General features: G+C 45.4%; 1 protein-coding gene across 1 annotated transcript in view; it reads right to left on the reverse strand.

The window, feature by feature from the left end:
* The window catches only part of NOL11 (nucleolar protein 11), a 331,146-nt gene that overhangs the window by 167,228 nt on the left and 139,492 nt on the right, over window positions 1–24,426 (reverse strand). Inside the window, exon 9 of the mRNA XM_069655029.1 lies at window positions 3,378–3,501. Coding sequence (XP_069511130.1) covers window positions 3,378–3,501 — 124 coding nt within the window. The remainder of the gene's footprint in view (window positions 1–3,377; window positions 3,502–24,426) is intronic.

The raw sequence follows: 24,426 nt of genomic DNA on the forward strand, positions 1-24,426 counted from the left end.
CTCCTCAAAACCCTCAGGTGTGTCGGGAGACTCCCTGACTGAAGGGGGTAGTCCCTGCTTTCCTTCGGGTGTTTTCGGCGTATCCTTTGATCTATGCGTAACGCTCGACGACATCTTCGGCGTACGCTTCTGGGCGTCGGCTACAACGATCCTGGCTAAGCTATCGGCGACATTCTTGTCGGCGGAAGCTTGAGTTTTCGACGCTATGGGTATCGAGCGCTGTACGGCGGTCTGCGCCTTCTGTTGATGCGCACCGGCCGATGGTTTGGTGGTGGCGCCCTTGTTTGCCGAAAGCCCAGTCGCAGGTCGCGGCTGCGGTTGCGAGAGGGGCTTCGAACCCGAACGGTCCGAGGAGGCCGCCGGTGGAACCTGCGTCTCCTTGGGCGCCGAAGCTCTCTTCGACTTAGACGAAGAAGAGCCATGGGTTGTGTGCTTATCTTTATGTGAATCTTTGTGTGCGTCAGTGTCGCCGGGGTGTTCATCCCCATAAGCAGGGCGTGAGCCGAGCCCGTCGGGGCCGGGGACAGACGACGAAGCGCGTAAGCGCTCCTTAGAGGGGGTTACGACTTCCGTGGCGGAGGTCGTGTCATCGCGTTCCTCGTCACTGTCGGTGGTAGCAGCGGCGGGTGAACCTTCGGCCTTCGACATCGCGTAGGCCGCCCACCTTTTAACCCTACGGTCTTTTAGAGTTTTAGGCTTCAGAAGCCGACAAGCCGCGCACCCTTCCTCTTTGTGATCGAGGGGCAAGCAGCGGTTACACCGTGAGTGCTTGTCCTTCCAAGTGAATTTGCCTTTACAAAGTGGGCAAAACCTAAATGGTGTCCTCTCCATAGCAGAGGCAATAAATCGCGATAAACACCCCCAGGGAAAGGAAGGGGAAAGGGAAAGGCATTCTCAGAAAGACCCAGAGATGTCCCACGACCCCACTCTCCCTACTGTATGTGGCCAGCGAGGCCAGGCCACGTGTTCGGCAGCGCCGAAGATTTCCTCCGCTCGACCCTCCGTCGACGATTTTGCTCGGCGGAGAACAGCTACACTGCGTCGAGGGAGTGCTGTATTAATCTTCGTAGAAGAAACGACCAAAGGTCGAGGGTTGCAATGTCTCTCGAGGAGCTCCGCGTGAAGGCGACCAGAAGCTGGGAGGAAAAAAACAATCTGAGGGACCTCGACGCGTGAGGGATTGTGGGTACAACGCACGTCACTATAGGGATAGTGTTTCAGACACGCCTAGTCGACGTCCCCTTTTCGACTACGAAAAACAAGATGCAATACTCCGCAGTGACCACTGGATGTCGGACCTATGCACAGCATGTGATTCTAAGCAGATTAACAAACATCAGAAACTTAATTACATTAGTACCCTAATGACGACCAAAAAGGTACATTGGGCTACAATTGCAGAAATATCTGCTTGCAGCCCTAGTGAAGCTGAAACTAAACATTACCTGCATCAGCTGACCCCTTAAATCTAATGCGGGGTAATGATAAAGAGGCACCTCCTGGGTCTGGGAGCCTTATGGATGACCTCAGAGTGAAAGAGAATTGCAGTGGCAGGTGTTGTTCAGTAAATGTCCCTCTGACCACCAAAAAAGCACAGTGATCGAACAAAAAATAAATGCAAGAAGTGAAAAGCCCTAAAAAGAACCTATGGAATCCCCAAAAATGAAATTCTGTCTAAACAACATCCTTTAGGCAACAGTAAACACCACTTTAATTGGTGCATCCACATTTCAGTTATAGGAGGAAGTATTTATTTTATTGTGTCTAACAGTACAAATGTACTTTTAACACATAGCAATCACATGACACAGAAACATTTCATCAGTTTAACATCATGTAAAAGTAACATTATCGTAAAATATAGACTAAAATTCCACTGCACATGCCTTTAAAAACTCTAAAATGCGAATAGACAAGCTCAATTAATTACAATTTAAACTCCTTCACCATAAGTCTTCTTCCATGGGTATAAAATTCAAATACAGGATTTGGGTACGCAAAACCCACAGGTTCGGACACTGCACACACAAATGCTTCAATGTCTCTATGTGTGTGTGACAATGGCGACACAATCTCTTGTCACGTGGAGTCTGATTTCGCCGACCCAGAATTTCTTGTGTTTGAATCAAATTGAACCTTAATCGTAGGATTTGAAGTCTAAAGTGCCTTGAGGGATGCTTTTTTAAGTACGGAGCAGGTGAATTAAAAGGTTTACACGTCCAATTAAAATGATCACCAAAACATTGATAATGCAATAGGGATTCTCTTAAATTAGCCCACACATGTCTGAAGAGTTTTAGCTTAGCCACTTTTTGTGTCAATCACAGTACTTCTAAAGGTATCCCTGCTTCTTCCAGTATATTTCCACAACCAGAAGCCCAGTCTACCAGGACCTTACATCCACCTTTGAGCCAAACGGAATTCAGAAACTCATAGATAGATGCAGCAGGTGGGTACAATATACTTATGAACAACTGGAGCTTCCCCCACTCAATGAAAGTTTCAATGTGGAGCTGGCCTAGTTCAAAAACAATCCCCACTAGTGGGACTGATTGTGGTAACCGAAAAAGCTCTCGTCAGACTAGACCACCTAATTTTGACCAGTCTATTTGTCTGCCTCTAGTTTGTGCTCCATATATCAGTTTCGGTACTAACTGATGTTTATCCATTATTAAACTTAGTGTCAAAAAGTATAGTTTTACAAGCGCCCCCAAGAAATTGGCCTTGAGGTCTGTGACAAGCTCGCGCCCGTTCAAGTTGTCACATACAAGCAAGCATAAATATACAAACTTATTGACCACTTCAAGTTTACCAGATTTTAGTTTCCAGGGAATTGTTTTACATTTTTGTCTACCACCTTTTAGCACCAAAACCTGAAGTGTTTAATGACAGATCCAGGCTTTCCAAAAACTCTTCTACTGCAACCAAGGCTCTTTGAAGGCTTATAGCTGCTGAGACACGTAGAACTATGTCATCGGCATACAGTAAATATTGTATCCCGAGGACTACAGCCTTGGGGGATTTGTGTTGACTTTCAAAATGACCAGAAATACCCAGCAAGTAAAAGCAAAAAAGAAAAGGGGCCAACACACACCCCTAGCATAGACCCCTATTAGTTGGTATCCATGCTGAATACGCTCCAGATGCGTCCAACCTCACCCTAATTTTTGTACCGGTATACAAAGCCTCCAATATACCCACCAATGGAGGAGGAAAACCTCATTCGTGCAACTTTTTCAAAAGCAAGGCTCTATGGTCAAAAGCCTTGCTGATGTCCAAAAAGGCTAAGTGGAAGTATTTAAATAGTAATGCATGGGTTTTTCACATTAACCTTTTTTTTAAAGTTTTTTTTTTAATGTTTGTAATTGGGTTCATACCCGATTGCTGGATGTCCTTGAGCTTCCCAAGAGAAGCTGCTAAAGATGAAGGTCCACATTGGTAGGGTGTGACAGTCAGCACCTTACCATGTGGTACGTACAGTTTTCCTCCATAACACCAAAGCTGAAAAAACAGAACAGATATTAGCATGTTAGCCATTAATCTTAACAGGTAGATCAACAGGAAATAAAAGCCTTTACGCAACTCTGTATTCCAAACCTGCTCAAATAAGTAATTGATTACAAGACGTGGCAAGGTGATAGTGTGTGTCATTTCAATTTACATGCATTCTCCATGGTTACCATGCAGACACCAAAAAGCTGCCAAGAACTTGGATGTGAACGATAACAGGAATTCAACTTCTTGCACAAGGTTTTTGAGTGAAACATAGCAAAAGGATTTCAGCAGTTACACAGCTACAGAATGCTAAATTTGAGTCCAAGGAGAGTTCACAACAATCTATGTGCAAAAGACACTGAAAGAAAGAAACATGGTAGTTTGGACAATTTCACTAAAGCCCACCCATCTTGCTTTGTTAGACAAGATTGTGTGCAGTATCCTTTGGAAGACTACAGCAACCTTGACCTCCTGGCAATAGGAAACAGACATTTGGTATAAATCTGTACTACACAGGTTGACTGAGCAGCCAGGCTTATCTCAAGAGGGGTCAATGTGAGCAGTAGGGTTGAAACACAGTTTCACAGTGACAGTTATTCAAATAAACACTTACACTCAAGGTTTCTTGATTAAACAATTATTCATTTAACAGTCAGTTATAGAAGCCTTCTTCAGATGGGAGCAAGAGATGTAACAATTATAATATACTTCAAAGCACATCTCTGTTTCTCTGAATCAGACGATACCCATTGGGGATGGCACACAGACACTTCCTACACTCTCAGGTGACTTATATAACTAGGACACTGGACATTGATTTATCACTGGTAAATTTAGAGCAATACCGAGTTTGGGCGCAAAGGGTTAGATAGGGGACTAAAACAAGGTTTAACAAAGAATTCATAAACTGTTAAGTACTTTCAAAACACTCCAATGCAAAGTAAATTAACCCTTTCCTGGGGGAAAGGCAAAAGCACAAAGTCAGAGGCAGAAGAGTTCTCAGGGAGCCAGGACAGTCAATGTTAGTTGAACAAAGTCTAGGGGAGCTGAAGATCTTCTTGCAGGTAAGTAAAAGTCTTGGACAATGTTTTTAGAAAGGTTTGTAGAAATAAGGTTCACTTGAAGGGCCACAAGCTGGTAGGCTTGTGAGGAGCAAAGCTGTAAGCAACTATGCAAGGGAAACCAAGACCAGTCTCAACTGAGAACAGGTAAGGCTACACAACAAGAGGTAAATCCTCTTAGGTTTACAGTACCTTTGGTTAGAAGAAATGGTTCCAGCTGGCTTCTGTTCCCGTGTGGCTCTGCAGATCCTGTTGTTCCTGTGCCTCAGTCGTGAGGGAGGACTTCTGGGGGACTCCTGCAACACAATGGGAAGGTCAGCGTCAGCAATAGGCAAACTTCAGTTCAGCAGCACTTCAGTATTTCAGCTCCTCGCGCCCGACAGCAAATAGCAACACCACGGTTCTCGAATACCACTTCAGGCATTCCTCGCATCTTGGGTCCAGCACCTGTTGAGGTGGCTCAGGCTTGGTCAGTCCTGCTTCAGGGAAGTCCGGAGGATCTTCCTGGCGCTTGGATCGGACTTAAAAGTGATCTATTCGATTTGGTGGTCCTCTCCCTGGCATTTCGGTTCCAGCAGCAGCAGCGGAAGTACAGCCAGCTTCGAGAGGATGTCCAAACGAGTTCACTTTGGAGTTGATTGGTCCCACCAAATGAAGGGGAGAAGTCGTTCTTGCAGGGCTTCTCTAGTCGAAACGAATTTGGAACTTCAGCACAGCAGCAGGGCTTCACCGGGCAAAGCAACGGTCCAAGAGTTGCAGCAGGCGTCTCTTCCAAGTTCTTCTTCGGATTCCTTAGTACAATGGTCGACTATCTTCCAAGCAAAAAGACTCGCCTTTTATGCAGGTTCCTCTCATTCATTCCAGCCTAGCTGTCAATCACACAGTAGGGTGGTTGTCCTTGCCGGACAGTCAGCCGACCATTCACCTTTGGGTGCATTCCTGTAACCAAGTGGATTAAGCAAAGGGAGTTTTGGGCACCTCCCTCACTTCCTGCGCCTGCCAGACACTCTGGAGCCAGAGGCGGGCTTCACTTGTAAATCCCGCCAAAGAAACAAATAAAGGGACCAAAACTGATTTGGCGCGCAGACTAAATCTCAAGAAGGACCTTTCCGGCAAGAAATGGTGGGAAAAAAAGACCAGGGTCATTTTGACAAAACGGGCACCCGTTGGTCCCTTATTGCAGCTGTGACCGCAGCCCATGGTAAAAACACACAATGGTAGTAAAAAAGTAAATCACTGCCACCAGCCATTGATTGTAGAAAGGGTAGCATAAAAATGTTACATGATTAACTAGGCAAAGGGGATACTAAGTAACCCCTCCACCACCCTATGGTAAAATAGTGTGTAATGGGTCTAGAGAGTTACAATACGTAAGTAAAGTCAATTTCACTTCACTGCTCTTTGGAAAGAGTAGTTTCACCAAGAGCAGGTATTTAAACCTTTGGGAAATCTAAGAGACTTCCCTGTGTCCCTGCACTGAAGGTGCTTTGTGTCACAATGCAAAGATATGATCAGGCATTTATAACGTGCCTATACACAAGTGTTTCAAGGCGCGACGAGGCAAGGGAGGGGAAACAGAGGGAAGACAGAGACAACAATCCTACTAGGCCAGGTGACATATCGCGCAAGTGTAGGGAAGGGGGGGAGGGGAAAGTGCAGTGGGCAGTGCAGTACATAGGATATCAGTAAAATAAAAACAATACGTAAAAGTGCAGCCAGCTGGTGGCAAGTACAAGGGTAAGTGCAGACATCAGGTGTCAAGTGCTAGTAGGGGCTGTAGGGATACAGAAACAGTCCCTGAGTGCAGGGTTGCAGTGCAGGAGTGCAACTGCTGGGGAGTATGGGCCAGGGGGCGAGGGGGGAGACCTGGGCCTGAGATTAGAGGGTAGGCAGGAAACCAATGCAGTTGCAGATTCAGCTAGGAGAACAGCAGGGGAGAGGAGGAGAGAAAGCAGAAGCAAAGAGGAAGGTCTTGAGATGCTCCCGGAACCGGAGATGATTCTCCTCAAGTTTCAGAGAGGCAGGGAGGCTGTTCCAGAGGGAGGCCCCAGCAGAAGAAAAATCTACCGACAACTCGCTGCTTGGAGAAGAGACTAACCGTGAGGCAGTTGGAGGCGGATGAGCAAAGAGCTCGAGAAGGAACATATTTAGGAAGAGAGAATGTTGAAGGTATTGAGGTCCCAGGCCCCAGAAGGCCTTGTGGACAATGCAGAGGGTTTTGAACTTAATCCTCGCCGCCACTGGGAGCCAGTGCAGAGATTTCAGTCCTGGAGAGATACGATCCATGGGCTTGAGGCCAAGAACAAGTCTCGCAGTCCGGTTTTGGATGAGTTGCAGAGGGCGGAGAGTAGAGGCAGGCAGATTTAGAAAGAGGCTGTTGCAGTAGTCCAGCCTAGAGAGAACCAGAGCTCTGGAGACAGTGAGCTTCTGGGGGAAGGAGAGTAAAGGAAGAATACCTCTGAGGAGGAGCAGCTGGTAGTGTGACTTCTTAGAGACGTCAGAGTTGTGAGGAGAGAAGGAAAGTGTGGAGTCGAAGATGACCGAGATTTTTAGCCTCACAGGTGGGAACAGGAAGAGGGCCAAGAGAGGCCCGCCAGAGAGTGACAAGAAAGGAGGGAGCAGGTGTGCTGATTAGGAGAATCTCAGTCTTACTGGCATTAAGGCAGAGATCAATGGTGGCACACCACTCCTAGATAGCGGACAGTCAGAGATGAGAGAAGGGGAAGAGGTGGCTGAAGGGAGCCTGAAAATGAGCTAGTGATGCCTATGGAGTTTGTCAGACTCCAAAGCCAAAAGAAACAGAGTCCAAATCACAGAAGAATACATCAGAGAGTGGGAAAAAGGTTCTCATTCTCTCCATGTTATAAATTAAAAGTCCTGAAGTCCAGCAAAAGAGCTGGGGGGTGTCTAAGGTAGAAGGGAATTAGCACACTTCTGAGAATTCTCCCCAACAGGCTTTATAAGACTATACCGTAGGGCAATAAAGTAAAGTTCAATGCTAGGTAAAGACCTGTAACAGCTGATATTATGATAGCAATGACAGAGCACCCAGGCTTATCTTAGGAAGTACAAATATCGTGTAGCATACATATGGTCCATCTAAACACTGCTGTATTGTAAAGATAATGGGTTATTCAATATATGCAGAGGCAAAGAGAATTCTTTAGAAAAGGTAAGTATTTTTATCATCCATAAATACAATTATAAAAACCAACACAATACTTGTGGTATGCAAACCAAAGTACAAACCTTACTTAGAATAACAGTATGCAGTTCAAGAGGAGTAAAACCTGGTGATACACATTTAGAATGGCAATATGTCATTAAAGATAAGCAAATGCTATTGGTAAACATTTACAGTTATCCAGTCACATGAATAATAAAAGGATAACAACACTGTTACAGTTAAGTACCTGGTCACTTGTACACAATATTCTGTCTCAGGAATAATACACCAACACTTCCAAGATAACAGGTAAGCACTTGGCAACAGATGTAGCTAGCACTTCTTTCAGGAAGTTCACAGTTACACTCATATTACTTTTCAGAACACAGTTCAAAAAGTAAGTAAATAACTGATATACTTTTCAGATGGGCAGTAAGCTACTCATGGATAAGTAAGAACTCCGGATACACTTTTAGAATGTCAATAAACTATTCAAGGTGAGTAACACCCTATTGGTCTTAAACTCTTACACACTTATAAGGTAAACGAGAACTATCCGACTTTTCAAATAAGCAATAAGCAGTTCAAGGTAAGTAAGAACCTCATTTTACACATTGAGAGTGGCAATAAGCCATTCAATAGGAGTAAACCCTTGTTAGGGAGATTTATCATTGTTCTTCTTAATCCCCTCTCCTAGTGAGACCCCAGCACATGTTGCTGGACATCTGGACTTTTTCTTTAAATCCTGAATGAGTGGAACCTTTTTTCACTCATTCATTCTTATGGACTCTGTCTTTTGGAACTCTGTGTTTAACCTTTAATATGGAGTCTACTTTCCTCCATATCTCTTTTAAGGCATCGGTATTTAACTTTTTCAGCACACAGCTCCTTATAGGCAGTGTTGCTGGGAACCCTTTGGGCTCTCCTTTAACATTATTTCTTTATCCTTAATTTATACAGTTCTTAAGGATAGAGAGATACTTTGTATCACTCCTAAAACGTTATATTCTGAGATAATGGAATACACCACCATATGTGGAGTGCCAAGGGGATACCCAGTATCCCCACCCCACCCCCTTCTCTCTGCTCCTGTGACTTTTTAGTCACACGGACGCCCTTTTAGTTATGGCTGGTGGCATTGGACGTGTTCTACTGACTATTGTGCTATTTTTCTATTGCAGACTGCATTCACAGTCCTGGTTGTGCACAACAGGGGTACCCAAGTACTAACTGTTAGGTAAGATTTTGACCTTGGTGCTAAATCTACCTCGCTTGTGAGAACCCCAGAACGTATACCACAGTGAGTGGGAACCTTTTTCCACACTCACAGATCCATTTACTCTTTTTATGGGTGTCATTTTTAAGACTCACCTAGTGTCCTTTTAATGTTATACCTTTTGACAACTTTTTGACACTTCACTATTCCTGTTAGGATAAATGTATGAGTGTCCCAAACTGGGTCTTGCTTCCCCTGACTTGCTGTTAGCCCGTCCAGAATAAATCTGCGTTAGGTTTTACCAACCTAGAATATCCATGAGTCATTAAGAGTAACATTGGGTTTTGCTTTCCCAGGTCTGTTTTAGACAAACACAAAAATAGTAGTTGGTTGACACCTGCCTTTAAGTGGCTGATCGCTCCTGTAAAAAGTGTATATGTTTTACTTACCTTGAGCATAACTGTGTTATCCTAAAATAGGTTTTTTAGTTATTGCTTCGCTTTGTATGTGAACTGAAAAGCAACTGTAATTGAATATTACACCCAAGGTCCAACTCCCCTAGAATACTTGTTATCCTCAATCAGGTATAGGTTTATACGGTTTCTAAAATCTGTGTTTCACTAGATCGGCAAAGTATACTGTCCTGTTGATATTACTATGGGATTTCTTGCTGTACGTCACGGTACAACTGTTAGGGTCTACTACCCGTATATTACTGAAAGTAATCTAAAAAGTAACTATTGCTTTGACTCCCCTAGAACTCTGGTTAGGTGTTACAAATTAGGTTATACGCTTTGGTCTGTGTACCCTCAAGCATAGTGTTGTGTTTTTCTATAATTTGTTTATATGATCTGTGATAGAACTCATTTCCCCTACGATTTAGCTGAGCCTACTTGCATTTAAATAAACCATTTACTTTACAATACATAGTGTTTCAGTGTTTCTTTGGACCATTTGTATTACAATTTCATTGTACTGATTCTAGAGCCCTCTCTCCCTCCTAAAATAAGACTGGCTGCTCTGTCTACACTACCATTAACTCAGGTGATACAGCCTTATACTAAGGGTGGGTTCTTGTACTGCTTCAGTTGAATGGTTTTACTAAGCCCTTAATTGGACTTCCGAAAAACTGTCCTAACACCGTGATTGCTACGAAGTCAGATCATTGGTAGTGATTAGCTCGAATATGTTATGTGAATGGACGAGGAGGGATCTGGCTTTGATGAGCGCTCCTGTGAGGATCGTTGTGGTGTTCGCTTTTGTGTCAGAGGTGTAGATGATCTCGTTGGGTGTGTGTTCTGGGCTAGCAGGGGAGGGAGGTTTGTGTATAATGGGGTATTTGGCTCTTGCTATGGTCGCTGTGTCTGAGTTGATGTTAGAAAGGATGAAGGTTGGGGATGCTGTCATGATGGTAGCATGAGAATTGGATGTGATGGCATCGCTCGAGGATATTGGATGCAGGGGAGAGTTTAGTCCTGGCGTTGGGTTTGGCTCGGATGGGCTGTTGATGTGATCTTGTGGTGCCGGGGGTGGAGGCTCTCGAAGTGAGGTGTGCATTCCTCTAAGTGATCAGCGGGGTTGTGGTTTGCAAGTATTGCCGGTATGATGTTAATCTTCTATTTCGATTGTCGAGTGAGCAGGGTTGACTAGGGCTTATAGTTGGCTTACGTCCTGTGTTTTGTGGTATAGAGGTGATGTTGAGTGGGTACGCCTTGGGTAGGAAGAGTGATGCTGGGATGTCATGTCAGGAAGGTTGTTGGACATCTTTAGGGTGAGTGATTGTTTATAGTTGGTGGTGGCATACTGTGAATGGTTGGTAAGGCAAATAGTCTGCTACGAGTGGACTGTTTAGGTAGGGCCAGGCTGGGGTAAGGCCTGACCTGGTTAATGGGCCGTTGGTAGAGGACAGCATTGCGTGGTGGCTCTCAGGCGAGTCCGGCTGGAGGGCTTCCATTAGTTTAGTTGTGCGCACATCATTGCATCTAGATTTTAGCTAATCACCCGAAATCGATTGTTACAAGCTCGGTGCATCTAGATTCAATTTTCGGCAAACACAATGAACATCGATTTTTTGAAGACACATCTAAGTACATTTTTTAAAAGCTAACATCGGGAATCAATTGTTAAAACCAGCTCCGGAATCAATTTTTCAAAAATCCATAGTGAGCATAGCATTTACATTGAGTATTCCAGGTGCTAGGGAGCAAATGCAGATTAGCGCTGGTGGAAAGGCAGTCTAAAGTGGGTTGTGCTGAGGAGCAAGTGGTGGTTGGGTCAAAAGGAGGGGGTACAGGTACCCGGTGGGGCTTACCGGTACAGCTGTATGCAGGCAAGGCTTCCTTCGGACGTGAAGCGTTGGATTTCATGGAGAGGGCTTGCCACTCCAGCACGCTCGGACAGGCTCAGACAGGTGCCTTGGTAACGGGGACGGCTTACTACCTGCCAGTGACCCACATTGGCTCTTCAGTGCAGCAGCAGCCAATCAAAGAGGGGAAGCAGCCCTATGCTGGTTTGCTCACCGCGATGCAGCTGTGTCAGTCATTTTGGAAGTGGCTTTACAAGAAATGGGTCAGATAGCAAGCCACAATGAATTAGGTCCATGTGCAGCACGCAGGTACTCCAGCCCCACAAACAAATGCAAGCCAAAGCACAGAACACCTCCTCAATTATCTGTGGTGCGTACGCTCAATTGCTTCAACATTTCCAAAATTATTATTTATTTCGTATTTGTTTGAAGAAGCATCAAATAAAGCCCTCAGGGCTCACCTTGCCTTTTTGTGGTACTCCCGCTGCTCCTGCAGAATGTGGTGTGGTCAGCATAGGTCCAGGACAGGTCTAATACAGTTCAAACCAATGTAGTGGGTGCATTGATGATCTTGCTAATACCCCACCTGTGCACACAGGTGATTTAGGACTGCTATGCGGTAAGGACAGAAAAGTACTTTGGTATGCCAATGGCTACCAAAAAGGTACATTTGGCTACAAAAGCGGTAAATCCGCTTGCACCCCTGGTGAAGGCAAAACTAAATAAAAATCTGCCACCATCCTAGCCCCCCAAAACCTATGAAATGTTATCTAATCACCCAAGGGCACACAAGGTACTGTATAAGATTGGGCACAGGAGACTTATGGCCGACCCAGTACCATATACTCTTAATAGTGGGAAAGGGTAAACACAAAGCCCTATATAATTTCCAAAAATGTCACTCTCTCTTAACAGTTCTACCACCAAAGACCCAATGAAGGATACCTTCACTGTCTGGCAGTGGTCTGAAACAGTTGAGGTGTAGATGGTATTCTCCACCCGGAGCCAGGGGACTGTGAAGGTAGAAGGTGCAAAGCAATCAATGGGGGGGAGGAGGAACAGTGGGCAGCTGTTCACAATGATTCAGTGGAAACAGCCAAAGATAAGGGATTAGCTCAACTATTCAAAGGTTGGGGTCTCTGGTCAGTGTGGCCAAGTTCTAGGTGAAAGTGTCCCACAAAATGGTGTGCACCACATCAGTGTCAGCAACGAAGGAGCACTGAGGAGACCCAATAAGCAGGACAGAGATGGCTCAAGAGAAAACAAATGACCATCCAAGACAGCAAGACTAGTCCCATGACAAAGCAACTGCAGTAGGCGAGCCAAGAAGTCCCACAAAAGAAGCAGCAAGAAGCCACTCTAGGTCCAGCAAGGCAGTGAAGGGGGTCCAGTGACAAAAGCATGTCCATCTGAATCTTCAGGTATGGAATTCCAACACACAAAACAGAAAGGAAGCAAGAGGAAAGCCTTAAAGAAATGAGGTTTCCAATAGGATAGGCAGTGGGGCATTAACAACCCAACACAGCCCAGCCCAGTCTGAACATGAGCAGGGGATCCTCTGAAGCAGCTCATCCCCCTGCAGTCTCCCAGGTAAGAGCCAACATAAATCTGTTAAAAAAGCCCAGTGTCTCACTAGTTCCTGAAACACATACAGGTGCCTGGGTAACTATGCACCAGTCCACAACCGTGCACCATTCATAGTTTTGGTGGCCATCCAACCCCATACAGGCTATCCACATCCAGCCTAGACAAAATAGCAGTCATTCACAGGGGGCCTGGGTGGCTAGACAGAACATGCTATCCTTGTGGTCCATTCAAACACATAAAGACCTAAAAACAAAATAGCTGGAACAAGACATCAAAACACATGAAAGAGTTGGAAAAAAGGCTCACACTCTTTCCAGGTAAAAAAAATCAAGTCCTCAAAATCCAGCAAAGTTGCTGGGGGTCTCTAAAGTGAAGGGAATTATCACATTTCTGTGAATTCTCCCTAACACTGGCCATTTGGCAAGAGTTGGCATTATGGTGTATTTTACAGGGGGACTGTAAGGAAGACATGGTATCAAGAATAGACAGACAAGTGATCATAGTTTAGGGTGTTTATAAAACTTTATAGGTAGGTTAGAAAACACATAATCTAAACCTAAATCTAAGATGGGAGCAAGCTACGACCATCAAATAAGGCAGTCTGTTAGGCAGGATTGTATGCAGTACCCTTTGGGTGCACTAAAACAACCCTGACCTCCTGGCAATAGGAACCCAACCTTTGGTATAAGTCTGTCCTACATAGGTTGGTAGTGTGTTGAGCAGCCATGCTCATCTGAAGAGGGGTCAACGTGAGCTGTAGGGGAGTTACACAGAGATTCACAGTGCCAAGTATTCAAATAATCGCTTACATACAAGGTTTCTTGAATAAACAATTGTTACTTTATCAGTCAGTTAGAGTAAGCCTTCTTCAGAAGGGAGCAATATAGAGGAAACACACAAATACACTCCAAAACTACACACTCTTAGTTTCTAAATCAGTAAAGACCCTTTTGGGATGGCCCACAGTCACAACCTTCACCTTCAGCTGACTTCAATAGCTATGGTGCTGGGGACATTAATATTTTACTGTTGCGTTTAGTACATTCTTAGGAATTGGTCAAAGGAAAAGGTTATTAGAACAAACAAGATATCACAAATATTCTTAAGCAGGCAAATACTTTTGGATCCCCTAAGCAGAGTCATTCAGTATAACAGGTAAAGTCAAAGTCAATGGGCAAAAGTCTATATGAGCTGAAGCACTTCTGGTAGGCAAGTAGAAAAGTCTTTGCACAATGTTTTAGAAGTCTTTGAAGAAAAGAAGAATCAATGCTGGGCCACAAGCTGTTTAGGCTTGTGAGTAGTAGAAGATGCAAGCAACTCCACAATAAGAGGTAAGTTCTCTCAGACTTTACAGTACCTGCAATCGGGCGGTCACAGCTCGCAACCGGAAATCGTCAAACAAGTGGCACTTCAGTGTTTTAGCTTATCGCGGCTACTGCAAATAGCAACACTGCGGTTTCCAGCTGTCGAGATGGACTTTCCATGCTTCTGGGGTCCCGCACTCTGATGAGGGGGGCTCAGGCTCGGTCAGTCCTGCTTGCTGGGAGTCCGGAGGATCTTCCTGGAGCGCTTGGCCAACTTAAAGGTAACGCACACAATCTGGTGTTCCTCTCCCTGGCTATTCGGTTTCCAGCAGCAACTCTGAGAAGATGTCCGGGTGGCTTATTTTGGAGTTGATTGATACCACCAACTCCAAGGGGAGAAGTCGTACTTGCAGGGGCTTGGCTGTCGATACGAATTTGGAGTTTGAGCACAGCAGCAGGGCTTCAGCGGGCAAACCAACGGTCCAGGAGTTGCAGCAGGCGTCCTCTTCAAGTTCTTCTTCGGTTCCTTCATCCAGTGGTCGACTCTGCCTTCCAAGACAAAAGCCTCGCCTTCTATTCAAGTTTCTCCCATTCATTTCAGCCTAGCTGTCAGTCACCCAGCAAGGTGGCCGTCCTTGCCATACAGTCAGCCGGCCAATCACTACAGAGTGCATTTGGGTCTCCTGGGAGACTAAGCAGGGAGTTTTGGGAACCTCCCTCACTCCCTGCCCCCCACCAGACACACTGGAGCCAGAGGCAGGCTTCACTCGTGAAACCCGCCAAAGGCAAAACAAACAAAGGGACCAAACCTGGTTTGGTGCGCAGAGTAAATCTCAAGAAGGACCTTTCCAACAAGAAATGGCGAAAAAAAGAAGACCAGGGCCATTTTGACAAATATGGCACACTTGGGTGCTTTACTGCAGCTGCAAGCGCAGCCCGCGGTAAATGCACACCATGGTAGTTAAAAGTAAACCACTGCCACCAGCCATTCAGTGAGGAAAGGGGAACATAAAAATGTTACATGAGAAGCTAGACAAAGGATACTAAGTAACCCCTCCTGCACCCTATTGTAAGACAGTGTGTGCTGGGTCTAGAAAGTAACAAATGTAAGTAAAGTTAATTTCACTTTACTGCTATTGGAAACAGTAGTTTATCCAAGAGAAGGTATTTAAACCTTTTGGAAATCTGAAAGACTTCCCTGTGCCACTGCACTGAAGGTGCAGTGTGACAACGTAAAAGATGATGCCTATGGGGTTTGTCAGACTCAATTATCAAAAGTAACACAGAGTTCAAAAATCACATTAAAATACGAGAGAGTGGGAAAAAGGGTCTCTCTCACCAAGTTAAAAAAAATCAAGTCCTTAAAATCCAGCAAAGTTGCTGGGGGGTCTCTATGGTGGAGGGAATTAGCACATTTCTGAGAATTCTCCCTAACAGTCATAGTGGCATCTTGTCAAATAAAAAGGGCCTGTATTCTAAAAAAATATAAACTATAGCCAATCCTTGCAACTAAATACAAAAAGAGTGTGGGATAGGGTTCACAAGAAAGAAAGAAGTGTTCATAAATGATAAGTCAGGATGTGTTAGCCGGGGGGCCTCACTTCGCCACGTTTTGAACACGGGACAAGGCAGGACTCGCTCGAGCTTTCCCAGCGCAAGACTACAGTTCTGCTTCAGCTATCGGGACCTTCAGTGGTTAAGTCTCTTTTCTAAAAAAAGTTTCTTGCCTCTGAGGACCTGATGGATTCCAAAAATAACAAAACAAAAAATGTCTTTCCAAATTTACGTTGGGTGATGACTTTTCACACCTTCGATCCACTCTTCCGGGCTCTGATTCACAACAGTTCTTAGCTATATCAGGACCTTTAATTTCCTGCTTCCGAGGGCCTGATATGTTTAAAATAATAAACAAAGTTCCTTTCTGATTGCCTTTGGGTGATCATGCTTCACCCTGGGCCTCTGGGCTCAGACCCCACTCAAATATCAGCCTCCCTCTGTTTGGTTCACTATGGCTTGTATGCAAAGAAAATGTAATCTTTCGTTTTAACAAATCTTAATGTCTTTTTTAAACAGTTCACTGTTGACACCCCTCTCCCGGGTTCACTTTCGTCAACACAATGTTCATTGGAACTTCAGGCTTCGCCCTGTTCTATCAGCATCCCTCCATCAGGTTCACGCATGCCAATTCTTTCCTTTCCTTTCACACAATTCCTTCTCTGTAATTCACTATGCGGGATACGCCTCCCTTAGCTTTCCAATTACATGCAGGCCAAAGACCTTCGACTGTACTGGGGTTATTGCTAGACCTCTCTATGACCACTTTGACCTTTTTCTTGCGGCTCTCCTAGGTAGTTCAACAAACACGGTATCAACCAGAGTCTCTCGAGTGAGCACCCATGTGGCGCCGGACCCCTCTACAGCTGGTTTTCCTTTTTTTGCCACTTTCATTCAACACTTCGGTTTTTTATCGGTTCTCCCCTCGACTCACCGGCTGTGATGAACCACTTGGCTTTACTTGTATCTGGAGTCAAGGACTGTACCATGGTAGCAGTCATCTCTCTCTGTCCTGCTTATCAGCGTAGGCATGCTCCATGTACCGTCGACATCTGCTGCAACACACTCTGGCTATTGTTTGCGGCCTTACGTTTCTTTCCATGGAGGCTTCGAGGGTCTGGGTCGGAGAGGGCACGGCCGCTTGTCTGCTTGTCACCCTTCAGTTCTCGCTGCCTTTCTCCACCTCTTGAACTGCTGTGCTTGGATGGCTCTTTCGTCGTGCTGTCTGCCTTGCTCATATTGTGCTCTCGTGCACCAACTTTTATCCCTGTGGGGAAAGGAAAGGGCCATCAGGTGTTTGAGGTTCTGGTCAATTGCGTAACTTTAACTGACCCTTGTATCGGGGCATGTCAGGTAAACCGTTTTGGTATTAGTCCGTTGTCTTTCATGGAGTAAAACAGTGTTTGTGTCGGAAAGGGGAGGGGTTAGTGTATCCTATTGTCCTACGTGGTAGGATGGGGATAAGGTGCGATATGGAATTACAATCCTTGTACCAGTGTTTTTGATAAACTCAGAAGGGTGAGATTGATGGGGTTTGTGAAACAGACAGGAATGACCGGGATTTTGGTCATTAACGGAACGAGGGGAATTATGGGAACGATCGTGTTTAGTCAAGATAGACTGGGTGTTCGGAAAAGAATAATCAAAGTGACGCGGAAAAGAATGATTGGGAGCATTCAGGTCGAAAACAGGAATTCTGGGAATTGTATTTTTCGAACATACCAGGGTTTGCGTTCCAATGGGATTTACCAAATATGGAGAGGTCGTTGGACTTGCATAAGGGAGATTCTTAGGTGGAAGGGAGGTTGATTGTCCCTTTCTCCGGCATAATACAGCGCCTCACCTGAGGCATTCCCCCCAAACCCCAAGAATAACCCTGGTGATCCTCCCTCACTCATCCACACCCAGGGTTGGGATCTGATAGCACCAGCCCTTCCCTGTCCACATGAATAAGGGGTTCTCGAGGTCTACTTTGGAGAAGACCCTCAGGTTTCTCACAGGACAATGTTCCTGTTGAGCTTCCAGTGCCTGTCGAGGGGGTAGTATATCCTGGTTTCTTGTTGGATCAGATTGTTATGGCGAAGACTGACTGGTAGCAATCAGCAGATCTGTCCCAAACCTCACGGTGCTAGGGATGTCCTCGGTCAGCAGTTCTGCTAAATGGAATCCCTGATGGGTAGTTCTACTAGGACATTCCCAGATATTCGTCATTAGCAAAGAATAAAGAATACATGCTAGAATGTTCCTTGCTATATCATTCTCTTCAGGGATTTCCAGATGTGTGGGATTAGCAAGCAAGGGCATTTCCTGGTCTGATAGCATAGTGCATATTTGCAGGGCAATGATCAAGATCATAAGTGCTATTAGCATTTGGATTGCTAGTTCTGCTAAATAGATGACTGGTAGATAGTTCTGCTATCAAAATTCACTGGTAGGTGTGATTAGCAGAATAACTGCTAGACGGCCCCCGTTATATAGTTCTGCTCTTGGATTTCCAGGTGCATCGGCCTAGCAGGCAGGTGCTGTCTTTGATTGCGTAGTGCATAATTGCATAGCCTTGATCAAGCTCATGAGCGTTATTGGTGCTTGGGTTACACGTCTAGCACAATCAGCCCTGATTAATGGTGATAGATAACTAGGCCTCAGAGCGCACAGAATTCCTGGTGATGAATACATTCAGTCAAATACAGGGGTGCCACTACGATTTAGGTTTCAAACCTGGCAAAGGCTCCAGGTAGTTGTGTTCGATATGGTCAGGCCTGAGGTCAGCCATGTAGCATTTGCTGTGTCTAATGTGGGGAGGCAGTAAGTTCCACAAAGTTGGTGCCAGGGTTGAGTAGGCTGCATGAGGGAGACAGCATTAGCTCTACATTAGAGATGGCAGCAGGAGAAGGGGAGTCATGAGTGTATGGTTGGGGAACTGCTGTTCGAGAGAGCTAGTAGGGAAGGGAGTGGTCGCAGCAGGGGTTAGAGAGCTGTGTAGGGACAGAAATGCTAAATGCTAGTAGGGGTTTTGCTATGATGCTAGGGATGTAGTAGGTTAGGCTCATCTGGTCTGAGAGCATTGCTAGGAGAAGCCTGGAGGAGCTGCGCTAGTTGCACCTATGCTTAGAGAAGTGCTGATTTGCTTGCTTATGTAGTAATTTGCAGTGGTTTCATCATGCAATGCAAGGCATGAATAAAGTGTATTATGTTTCGATTTGAATGATTACGGTGTCTCTTTTTGTGTCTCTTCATGTGTGTTTGTCCCATAGCATAGCAATGTTGCTGTAGTTTCTCAAATGCACCTCAGTAACACAGTGCACTAGTGTTTTTTAGTTTTCTCAAGGTGGGCCTTGATGGACGGCAGGGCGCAGAGGCGAGCTGCTTCAAAGGTGAGGAGAGGGCTAACGGATGTCAGTGCAGTACTGGGGTGGTGCAGGTATCATTGCAACGGGTGGAGGAGTGCAGAGATCTGGTAGAATGCTGGTAAGGACCGCGTGCCTCTGGCTCCTAGGCGCGCATTCCTGGATATCAAGCGTGGGATAATGGAACAAGGATGGGCATACAGGTGCGCAATCGGAGGCGCTCAATTCTTAGGGGCGTTGTTGCAGGGGTATGGCGATTGGGGTACTTGGCGTTAGCCACCTCAGGGGCTATAATAATGGCAGATGCAGTGGGCAATAGGGAAGCTGCAGAACCCTTACCTTGGGCAGGGGTGCGGGTAGAAGCAACCGCAACCAGCGACGTCGAACAGCGGAGAGCTGCACAGAGGGAGCACAGCCTTTTCTCCCGGCTATCCCTCAACGGCTTCGCCTCCAGGCGCACCTCCCCTCCATTTAAAGCAGTAACCATGGCAGCGGCCATTTCCTCATCTGATACAGCCTCAAGGAAGCCCCGAGCCCCGCTCCGCCCGCTGGCGTGTCTTCAAAACCAGACTGTGAAGCGAAGTAGGAGTCAAGTAGGAGTTGGCCGGGTGGAGTGTGGGAAAGAATGCTTAAGTCATCGAGCCCCCCGCGGAACAAGAACATGCCTACAGGTAAGGTGGGGGGCGAGTGTGCCCAAGGTGACTGAGGCTGGAAGTTTGGACATCGGGGGGAGAAAGAGTTCTTGGAAAGTCCTGTTGGAGATGCTGGTATGGTTGACTCTAGTAAATGCTGAGGAGAGAGGCAGGGGGAATGCTACCAGTGCCCCAATAGCAACAAAAAGAGTGGGCCAAACCTCTTTTAAAAACGGGTTGGATGCCACAGATGGTGGAAAAAGGATGGAACTGCAAGTGACTGGCAGCGCAATCAGCGTTGATGAAAGGAATCATACTACCAAACATGTGTTGGGATCCTCTGATGAGTTGAAGGAAGGGGTCAATATGCTAGAGGACTATCATGGGTCCAATTTAAATTCCAGCAGCGGGTCGAGCAGAAGTGTAAATCAGGAAAAAATAAGGGAAAAGTCCTGCTTTGTGAAAAATCAAAAATCAAATGCTACAGCCGCAATGAGTCATGGGCAATTACTGTTGGATGTGGGCAATGCAGGTACAAGCAAAGATCTTAGACCCCTAGAAGTGGGGCTAAATGCAGGCCTGGCGGCCCATTTGATAAAGGAACTCTCGGACCTTACTATAAAAAGTGTGCAACAAAAACGCTTGACTCTATCTTGTGTAACTGAGCGAGTGTGCATTTTAGACGAATCATTAAAACAAGAGGAACTGAGGGTGGAATTTGAAGCCGCAGAAAGGAACCATCAAAACCCACGTGCGGGCAACACAAAACGTCCTGTGGAATATAAATCTGCTTCACAACAATCAGAAAACAAGGAAGTGAGAAAAAGCCCTCTTTCAGAGAAGATCTCGGTGCAGGCCCCTCAAAGATCACTCAAAATGGAGTATGAGGAGGAGTTTCTAGAGGAAAGGCTTCGGAATAGTAGCTCGATGGGCGATCGGGAGGTGGACTCAGTATTTGAGGGGAGTCGCACTCGAATTTCTCAGAGTTCTTATACACATTCTTCTGGTTCACCTCACCAACAATCTGATTATGTAAGAAAAGATAGATGGAAGAGAGAACCCCGTTTGAGAACAGAGGAGTGGGCCCAGCTCCAACAGCTCATGATGGACTCACTAGCAACGTCGCTCTTGCCTTTTACAAAGTTATATGAGGCGATAACAACTAGCCTCCAGGACCAATCTAACATGATCTTGGCAATATCCAATAAGCTGATGGGTATGGAAGCCAGAATGGACAAAGAGGCGGAAGTCTTGGCAAACTGGCAAAATCACCTTTGCGACCTGGCTAGGAGGGAAACAACGGACAAAACAGCTATAATGGAGGCGCTGTTATTGGATGGTGAATGGGTGAGGGCCCAGATCAAGGCACTATAGAGTCCAAGCGGTATGGAAGCTGATGGCCTTGTAGTAGCTCAAGATATATCTGGACCTAGAGAGCCTACTAGAGCATACTATGCAGATTCCAGAAAAACAAGTGCCCGAACGATTCCAAAGGAAGGAAATATCTTCTCTATGTTTAAACCTTCGAAAGCAGCAGAAACTAGATTAACCTTGCCTAATATTACCAAGAAAAGCCGGCAAAGTATAAAGAAATCCAAGAACATGCCTCCAGCTTGAAAGTGAAAATCAAACGGTTCAAGAGCGTTCTTAAGAAATCTACGGTCTACTCCCAGAGTGACAATAGACCAGAATCAAAAAGAGCTCAGAAAGAACTGACCATTGGAGGAGGGTGGGGGGGGACCAGATTACTAAACCGGTGAGGCCGTGTGACGTGGCACCGGAGGAAGTGTTAGAGATATCTGAAGTAGACCTCAGCAACCTTCTAGAAGAAATCAAAAAAGTCAAAGAAGAAGAGATGTGGAAAGAGGTCAGTAACTCAGAGTGGGCGAAAATTGAGAGCCAGTTGGAGGCAATGAATAAATAAAACCATTCCAGAAGGAAATGAAAAGATCGAGTGATAATCTCCAAGCCATAGAATCACAACAAGAGCTGAGACCATTCAGAACAATGGACGAGAGGAGAAAGGGGATTTTTGCGAAATAATCCATTAAGGCTAGGGTGGAGGAGGTTGGCAGAAGCCTGAAACCTAAGGTGAAAATAAGAGCTCCCCCCGTGAAATCTGATAAAGCTGATAAGGAAACAACCTAGGGCCCCCTCAGACCAAGCTTTAAAATATATTTGGAGATAATTGTTGGTGGTTCGAATACACCAGTGCTTAACAGAAGAAACTCCCTATGACTGCTGAATTGTATTATACCAGCGCATCAGATATTCACGAGAGACATCAGTATTGTGGAATTTGTCCTAGACAAAAGGACTGATTGGGTCATACTTCATTTGGCTGCGCAATCTAAGAAAGATCTGATCTTATCTCTGAAGGATAAATTCCTCCCATTGGGCTACGAGATAAGTGATTATCAGGAACAGATGAGAGCCAATTGGAGAGAAGCAACGATTTTGAGGGAAACATCAAAGGCGGCCCCAACTAAAAACCCTTGAGGGAAAGTGAGCACCATTGAGGAAAGACTCTTTGCCCATAAAAGAAAACCTGAGAACCCTAAAATATACAATAATCAGGAAAAAAGGGGAGACATGAAAAAGAATGGAAAAAGATGTGCCATTTGCTGAGGGAGAGTGATGGGGCTGGCTAGCGGTTGCTCTGAGCAGTGCTCAGGGAGAATTGATCCATGCCAGGGGCTTGTGGGGGCCACTAAGGATCGCCTCCTGGAACACAAGGGTGTTCCGGTTGCTCTTTTCAGAAAGGATCTCGGATCTAGAGAGATTTGATGTGCTGTGTTTCCAGGAGACTTGGCTGAGGGCATGCACCTATGTGATGGATATGCTGCCTTCTTAAACCCAGCGACCCAAGGGGCTAACTGGCCGCCCTTATGCCGGTCTCCCAACTCTTGTTAAATTGGATTCGGGCTGGATCATCATAAAAGCTGAATGTGCCAACCCACATGTACAGGTTATCTTATTGGAACAAATGAGACAGGCTCAGCATACTTCGTCGATTATGATCAATATCTATTGGCGAGTCAACATGAATAAGGAAATTAAGCTAGTGGAGTCGATTGGAAAAGCGATTGACGAAGCGATGTGGGAAAGGGATGATGCAAAAATAATTATTTGTGGTGACCTAAATATTAAACTACTGAGTAGGAAGGGGTATCCATTGAAAGAGTGAATGGAATGCAAGAGAGTGGGAATGGATGAGTAACATGGGACCAAGGCACATGCTCATGCTTAATGGCCAAACACTGGGCTATATGCTAGGGAATTGCACATGGAAACGCGGGGAGCAGGAATCGTCTATCAACTATTGTTTCGTCTCTGGAAACCTAAGAGAGTAGGTGGAGTCTTTTACTATCTTGCCGCAGGAGTTTAGCGATCATGACTTTACAGAGCTGTGTGCTTTCTTTTTCTTTGTAGGAATACCCAACCCACACCACTTTCTTTGAAGGTGAAATCATTAGTAAAAAACACCCTTTCCTCACCCGGAAGTGGGATGCAGATGAAGAGGTCGACTGCAAACACTGGGTAAAGTCATTTAAAAAAAAGTGTTTTGCCTTCTCTCCAAGAGCCCACACACTACAGGTCTTGCAGTGGATTTTACCGAATTATGGCTGGATCCCGGACTTTAATTTATGGAAATGTGGGTGATTTGTTGGGCTCTCCAACCAGGGCAATGCAGGTTTACGGGCAGTCATGCGTTTTGTGACATAAGTGTGGCAAAAAGTCACTAGTTTGGTTTTTCTTTTTTCAGAAACCCACCAGACAAGTGGCTTATGAAAGAAGCTTCTTAATTAGATATGGAAGGTGAAAAAAAAAAAAAAAAAAAAAGGCATGAAGTTTTACCCAGCATGCTTGGTCTTCTCGGCAACCCTACGGCCATCAAACTTTTAGATATTTTGGTTGCATACATCTTTGTTTATGGTGGGTTTGTGAGCAACAGTGCGTGCATTTACAAAGCTATTTCAGGGAGTTTAATACTTGGGTTGCCTAAAATAAGTGGGTGGGTGTGTTTGACAGTGCCTTTTGTGGATACTGGCATTTGTTGCTGGTCAGAGACAGTTAAGACTGGGTATGCAATATCGTGAGTTGCCCTTTTTATGGGTGGACTGTACACGCTATTAGCTTCTCAAAGTTGTAACCTCTGATGGAACTAAGCAAGCCATTCTCAGAAGGATCCTCATACATTTAGAAGTACAGCACTGTATCTTCAATGAAGTTTTAGTAAAGTAAGATATTGGGTACCCACTGCTGTTGGGTTAAATGCAGCACATTTGTTGACCTCTTCCAGTCTTGACACTACACCTCCCATACCTGCATTCCAGAAGCTCCTTTGGGGGGCGGGGAGGGCGGTTTGGCTATGAGGAATATCAGCTGCACAGTACCTTGGGCAAACAATGCACCCACCCACCCAAAAAAGGCACAATAAACTGAGTCCCAAAAGAACATGTGAGCAGCTGGAAAAACTGCAGCCTTACTGATGGGGGAAACCTAAAATAACGGGAACACTGCACATAAGTGATCATGTTTGTTCAAAATTGAGTAAGTATAGCACAAGAGTGGGCATTACAAACTGGCTGCAACATAGTTACCACCCACAACCATACAGTGAAGGCATCAACAATGTTTGACGGGCACACCTTGACCTGCTGCACCATCTATTCTCATACTCCTCAGTCATAGTTCACTGACACAACTACAGTCACAGTAGTGAAAATGCCTCGCATAGAAAGCAGTCAGCCCTAGC

The sequence above is a fragment of the Ambystoma mexicanum genome, chromosome 3q (assembly GCF_040938575.1).
Source record: "Ambystoma mexicanum isolate Mex_15411 chromosome 3q, UKY_AmexF1_1, whole genome shotgun sequence".
In the NCBI taxonomy this organism is placed as follows: Eukaryota; Metazoa; Chordata; class Amphibia; order Caudata; family Ambystomatidae; genus Ambystoma; species Ambystoma mexicanum.